General features: G+C 36.9%; 1 protein-coding gene across 3 annotated transcripts in view; it reads left to right on the top strand.

Annotated features, from left to right (window-relative positions):
- Positions 1 to 6,858, top strand: part of MDFIC (MyoD family inhibitor domain containing) — a 117,558-nt gene that overhangs the window by 15,060 nt on the left and 95,640 nt on the right. For all 3 annotated transcript variants that reach the window (XM_019514546.1, XM_019514544.1, XM_019514545.1), the window contains exon 3: positions 2,757 to 2,888. In XM_019514546.1, the coding sequence (XP_019370091.1) occupies positions 2,757 to 2,888 (132 nt within the window). The remainder of the gene's footprint in view (positions 1 to 2,756; positions 2,889 to 6,858) is intronic.

The raw sequence follows: 6,858 nt of genomic DNA, 5'->3' as shown, positions 1-6,858 counted from the left end.
GACTTCCAAGGCTGGAAAGATGTAGTTTTAGGACAGGGATTTTCAACCAAGGTGGTGCTGTATTCTGGGGTGCCTTGAGTTCCTTACAGGGGTGCCATAGAATATCATGCAATGCTAGTACTGTTAAGTGTGAAAACATGATTCACAAGATAAACCCAGAGATTTCACTGAATCCAGAATGTTAGAAAGATGACAACCAGTCAAAATGTTTTTGATTTCTTTGCAACAGAAGAATTGCTTATTTTTCTCTAGTTAAAAAATCAAGTGAAATGTAGGAGCTAACATGTTTCAAGGGGTGCCTTGAGCCCACAAAAAGGTTGAGAACTACTGGTTTAGAAAGGACATAGTTTCATAGTTTCTAGGGTCAGAAGGGACCTGACCAGAGGAAGATTTGATCACTTGCAAAGACATTTGTCTCTTCTGCTTTTAAAATTTTAGTTTACCTGGCTATAATTTTGTGTGAAGATTTGATTGTCTCAACGCACTATAATTTTTTATTGTGTGTGACCACTCTTTGTTATTGTGAGATAAAGTGGAGCCAGGTACAACCCCATCCTGTATGAGACATTTATTGCAGCGCAGCGTAACTACAGGTATATACTGGCAGTTCAGCATATGTTCAGGGTGTGTCATTCTGATCTTAATTTAAGAGTTAATGTTTTAAAATCGATCATTTTACTCTTTATTTTCATGATATGCCTGAAATCCTTATACATTAGTTGCCCCACAGCAACTATTTCATTTCCGGTTATTTTTTCTTAAAACATATTCTCTGTTTTTCCTCTACCTTTTCCTGATTCCCCAAAATTCAGCTTGTTTAACAGTGACATCTAATTGATGACACTAGTGTGTTTTTAACCTGTTTTCATTCTGAAACAGAGTCCTTGTGCCTACAGTGAAAATAGTTTGTCAGGGGTTTCTGGAACAGCCTCCCAACTGGAGTATTTGGAAAGATATGGGGTATTTTTCTCCACGGGTAGAGAATTTGGTTGGGTTTGAATTATTTAGGGGCCTGACACAAAGCCCAGACTGCTAAGAAAGTTTCTTCGAGGCTGGAGAAATTATTGAATCTTTGTTAGAGAGAAGGTGCACAAAGAGATGGAGTGAGTAACCAGTTGCTATGGTTTGAGAATTTCATAGAATGGGCATTGCTAGTTATGGAGCATGATAAAATTTACAGTATACACTAGGCAGTTCATATTCCTCTGGGTCAGGGCTGTGCAACTGGTGGCCTGTGCGGGTTCATGTGCCCTGTGAATGGTTAAGTTGAGGCTCCCTCCTCCCTTCTCCTGCTTCCCTGTTTTGGGCCTGCACCAGGGGCAGTATGGTTATGGTGTGGTGAGTTGCTGTGCAAGCCATGATAAAGTGGTGGAAACTATGGTGTCTGTGTAGCTTGCAGGGCATGAGGCCCCCAACTGCTTTGAAGTTTAACACCCATGGTCTGCATGACGTATGGCTTCAGTTTAATGTAGAGAGAAAATAGGTGAGAGGTAAAGTTAGAAAGTTATTTGAATTTGAACAAAGTAGCTCGCTGCTGTTCGTGTAGTTTTAAACTGCAAACAATTAATGACTTACCTGTATTTGAGTTTGGGCACAACGCTTTGCCTTGACATGTTCTCATCTCACAGTTATTGTATGATTTTGAGGCAGTCTAAATACATCTTATATTCTAACCTTTCTTTACTTAGTTTTCCCTCAAACCTTTCAACAGTTGGTATTTCACCTTATCTTCATGATACGTTTAAAATAGTATACATAATAGAAACATTCAAAAATATTTTATGTAGTTGGAAATTTTTTTAGCTTCAAATCTAAAAAAATGCTTTCTTTTATTAATGAACTTTAAAAATAAGTCCAGGTATAGAAAACATTATCTTCAGTGGTGGTTTGGACAACTTATAGCCAAGAAGATGAAGTTTGCTATGGGGGAAAAAATCACTTCTAATACATAAATACTAATGATATTCCTACAGAACATACTGGTGAAAGCAGTTGCTTACCAACTTTTGAGTGAAGAATGAGATCAGTGTTTGTTCATAGAGGGAAACTATGTAAACATTTGCAATTGAATAATTTAGAACTTGTATGGACTCTGTGGACAGCACTGAAGCAAGGTTTCTTACATTTGGAGCATATTTATAGAAGTAAAAGCATTTTCTAAACTTGGTTAGCAGGTCATTTTTATTTTAAAGTGCTGCTAACCTAGATTTTTGTTTCAGTCAGTTTTGGCTGCTTGTCAGTATTAGTCCTTAGTCATGTGTTGAATCATAAACAATTTGAAACAGACACTTGGCAGAATTCCTGTAGCTTTTGTGAAATTCCCACAGAGTAAGTTGTTTATATGTGAGAAGCACATCTGCATGGGCAAAACTACCAGATTTTGTGTGTCAGCTCAATTAAAGTTTTCATTTAGAATGCTTTTTTTTGGAAGGTGACTAAACTTTGCCAAACAACTGCAGTTTACCATGAAAAGGCAATATTTTAAGGATTTTTTCATATGGACATACCAAGTGTAAGGCTACTGGAAGATTTTATTTAAAGAACTCTTTTGATTGGGGGAGGAAAAATGATGGTAAAGCTGGTCAACAATTAACATTAGGAATTATTTTAAAGGAAAATACAAACGTCTTATTATTCAAATGTTAGATTTTATCTTCAACAGGCAAGTCGTACTTAAAAATAAAGTAAGTAAGTAACTTTGTAAAATGTCTACCTATATTAATGACTTGAAATTAAAATGTTTTTCTTTGATTTAGAAAAATCTGACAAAGCAAATATAGCTGTAGGAGAGAGAGACATAATACAGCCTTCCAATAGCAGAAGCATACAACCAGAGATACAAGACCAGTCTGTCTGGGGAAATCACACTGATGGTGACCTCATCAGAAGTAAGTATTTCCAGAACAAATTGCTGTCATTTAGACTTGCTTTAGTAGTGTAATGGGTTACTGCCTGTTGACTCAGTTAAATGTGTGTCAAATGCAATTGTGTTGCAACTATAATGCATGTCAACAGAATTTATTTTCTGGAATGATTCCTGTCAGCATTTATCAGCAAGGGGTTGAAACCAAGATATAAACAAGATGTTTTGGTGATTTGAATGCCTCCTTATTGCAGAATGTTAAAGAACTTGGGTACAATTTACCGTTTAAAGACATAACATCATATATGATACAAAGTAATTTGTGTTGTAAGTTCATGATGGGGACAGTTTATGTGGTAGATACTCTAGTTGCAGTGTACTGTCACCTCTGGTTTCTCAAGTTATACATATAAGTGGCAGAATAAACTAGGCTCAGAGGAGCTTTTGTAGGATATGGCCTTCCATTCAGATGCATTTAACACTGACATGCTACCAATGTATAAGGAAAGTCAAGCTATAAAGTAGTACTGTTGCAGGAATGCCTTGCATAACAAAATAATCGCAACAAATACAAAATTAGAAGAATGCTGCAAGACTTATCTTTGAAGAAGGGTTGCTCTTGGATTAAACTTCAGAACATTTCACAAGCACACCTTAGTTGAGTTGGATTTGTCAAAAAAGATACAAAATAGTACATATTTTCTATGTTTAGTTGATGGATGATGTATAACAAGTGGTTCATTCCTAGTTGCACATTCCTGAAGATTAAAAAATATTTTTTATTTTAGCTGCCAGGACAAATACTGCTTTTACTTTAATACTGCAAATATTTGAGCTTTAGACAGCATAATAGAATGATAGCATGGTAAAGTGTTCTCTAATTATAGGATGTATTCCCTGGCAGAATATGCTAGTTGCAAAGAACTGTTTCAACTTTCAACTGAAGTTGAATGGACTAACACTGGTCACGCTAAGAGTTAGTTTCTCCATGTTCCACTTGTACAGAGCCATTAAGCTTTGCTTGTGTTAAGCTTTACTTGTGTTGTCCCATCCTCAAGAAAGTCTTTCTTTCTCTTTGTATGAGCAGTTGAGTAACTGTCTCTCTCTAAATCTCACCTTCTGCCTTTTAGATGATGATTGGCTCTCAGGAAGTATTTGAAATATTCTGGATTCATTGTACTGGTGGTTTAGGTGCTTTATACAAAAACTTAAATTACCTAAAGATAAATCCATAAATATTTGAAAGAGTTATTTGTAAATGGTTGTAAGTTTATGCTATGCAATATAATAGAAGAACTGTGCACAATTAATAGGTTGCTTACCCTAAAGGCTGTCTAAGGATGTAAGGTAGTACAGTTCAAAATATAGCATAAAAGCAGAGTAGGCATAACTGAAAAGTTCTTTAGGAAAGGTTCATGTTAAGGCATTTGGGGAAGGAGTGATGTTCTTAGTGTAATAGGTGGCAAACAAGTTGACAAAGGTGAGAGAGAGCAAGGGGACAGGTGGTAATAGTGAAGGAGACCAGGTTACCAGAAGCTGAGGGATAGGCTGAAAGAGAAGATAAGTTTGAATTGTATGTATGTAGGGTAAGATCAGTTGATGGAGAGGAGCCTCTAGCTAGAAGTATTTTGTAGGTAGTATTTTAGATGGGCTGATCTGAATGGAGAGAGAAAAATATAGCAGTATGTTGCAAAAATAAAGATATAGAAACTACTGCATGAGCTTTGTTCTTAACAGTTGGCTTGGAGGAAGAGGGAGGAAAGGAAAAAGAGAAGGGTTCCTTTTTATAGGTATGAAACAATAGGACTTAATAAGTGCATGGAAGTGAGCAGAGTTGAAGGCCACGTTTATATTGTCTCCTTGCTGGGCCCCAGATTGCCACTGAAGAAATACACCCTGCTCACTTATTCCTGCTCTGCTTTCATTCAGCTGATTAGGCTGTGAGTGGCCTGAGCCTTAGTACCACTCTCAGACTTTCTTGGGAGATCCAGAGAACAGGGCTGGCACAGGAGTTCAGAACTGTTTTAACTCATGGGTAGTGTTTAGGAAGTGAGTTTTAGGTAAACTTGGAGTAGCAGAAGGCGCGTGGGATTTATTTTCTTGAAGAATATCTAGGCTTTGCAGGGAGGCAGTAAGAGTTGACTTCATTATTGTAGCTTGGTAATAGGGGTATTGTGTCTTTTATACAACTAGGAGAAATGATAGGGCATAAGATAAATATGTATTTACCATTGATTAAACTAGTTCCCATTTGAAGTCAATGGAGACTTTGCCACTGGCTTTTAATAAGCCTAAATGCCTGTAAGGGAAGGGTGCACAACTCAAAGTGTGTTAAGTGCTACTTACAAGTCGTGTTTGACAGTGGAAGGTTGCCCAGGTGCTGTGTTACTCTCAAAACACCAAGGTGTTAAACTTATAGAATGATAAAGCTTGTTTATTCAAACAGCCTTCTTTGCCTACTTAACTGCTGTTCCCTCCAATTCCCTCATGTGATCCTCTGGCCAATGAAACAACTTATATATATCACTCTTAAAGGTATTCACCCAGGTGCATGTGTAGTCTTGCCAAGTTGCTTGGCCAGTGATATTACCCTGACAGGTCACATATTTTGCACTATTGCCCTGAGGTTCTGCTATATGATAAAACAAATGAGTACTGAATCCATATATACTATTTTTTTTTTTGCTTTTAGTCTGCTCTGATATTTTTATTTAATATTCTTAATGCTGCACAGAGTACTTCCCCCAAGAAAAAGGAATTGAAAATAGTGATTCTAAATAATCTTTTTTTAGTGTTTGCCAGTTGTGGACACAAGGAAAGTAGTCTTTTTTTAAATTGGCTGAAACACAAATATGTCTTGCAGTGTATAAAAAGTTTTATGCGCTTTATTTTACCCAATAATTGACACTTAAATAACAGAACAAGTAGAATAAAGAGAATTTTGTTTGTTTAACACACTGTTTATGTATCATCCTAAATAGCAAGTTGTGTAGCTCAGCAGGATAATGATTCAGCTGAGAATATTGCATCATTTGACAAAAGTTCAAAGAATATTGCATATAAAAACAGGTCAGAGACTAGAAGTGAACATTGTTTTGGGCACACAGGTCACTTTTTAAAAAGGAGAATTAATAAGCTGCCTCTTCAGATAATTAGTTTCTGTGTTAAATTAATTTTAGACAAAGCAGACTATAAATTTGTCATCTATTTTCCACTATTACAATCATTCCATTTCTTTTTTCCATATGGCCTGTTTGTCCACCCACATGGTTGATACATGTTCCTTTTGTAATGTGGAGCCTTTAGTTTTTCACACTATAAATATTTCCATCTGTTAATTTTCCAGGTTTTTCTTGTTTATATCTGTTTGTTATTCTGCTGTATATGTAACTAAACTCATCAGCCAATTTTACTGGCTTTTGTGCAACAAAATGCTGTTGTAGGGACTCTGTAGTAAGTTCACTATTTATCATTGCTTACTTTCATTTGTAAGCACTGTTTGCCAAACAATCAAATGAATGCAATAGCCATCCACCATCACCACCTGTACAAGGCCAGATGATGGGTCCATCTATACCAGTATTGTGTTTCTGACAGTGGCAAGTTGTGGCTTTAGAGGGGGAGAGTATTTGAATGGGTATATCTTGCATGATCCATTCCCATCATATCTTCCCTGGTATCCACTATCATTGGTTTAGATGTGCTAGAAGATGCATTCCTGATTTGTTCTAAAAACATTAATTCTCGCTTTGGATGGATAAACAGGGGAGTGTCAGGTAAGAAAAGAGAAGTTGTATTAGCCTTCTGTATTTGAGACTCTTCCTGAAATATTGTGTCCAGGTCTTTGGTCTGCAGTTTGGGAAGAATGTTGATAAACTGAAGAGGGCGACCATCGCCTGCTGGAATTCACCATCCAGCACAAGGTGGCAAAGGCATGCAGTAAGGCAGCGGCCCTAGATTTTAGGAGGGCAAACTTCAGCGAGCTAAGGAGGATA

This window comes from Gavialis gangeticus, unplaced genomic scaffold (assembly GCF_001723915.1).
Source record: "Gavialis gangeticus isolate Ggan-Ray unplaced genomic scaffold, GavGan_comp1, whole genome shotgun sequence".
NCBI classification, from domain to species: domain Eukaryota; kingdom Metazoa; phylum Chordata; order Crocodylia; family Gavialidae; genus Gavialis; species Gavialis gangeticus.
The sequence above is the reverse complement of the archived record's forward strand: the minus strand, read 5'-3'. Positions and strand labels throughout refer to the sequence as shown.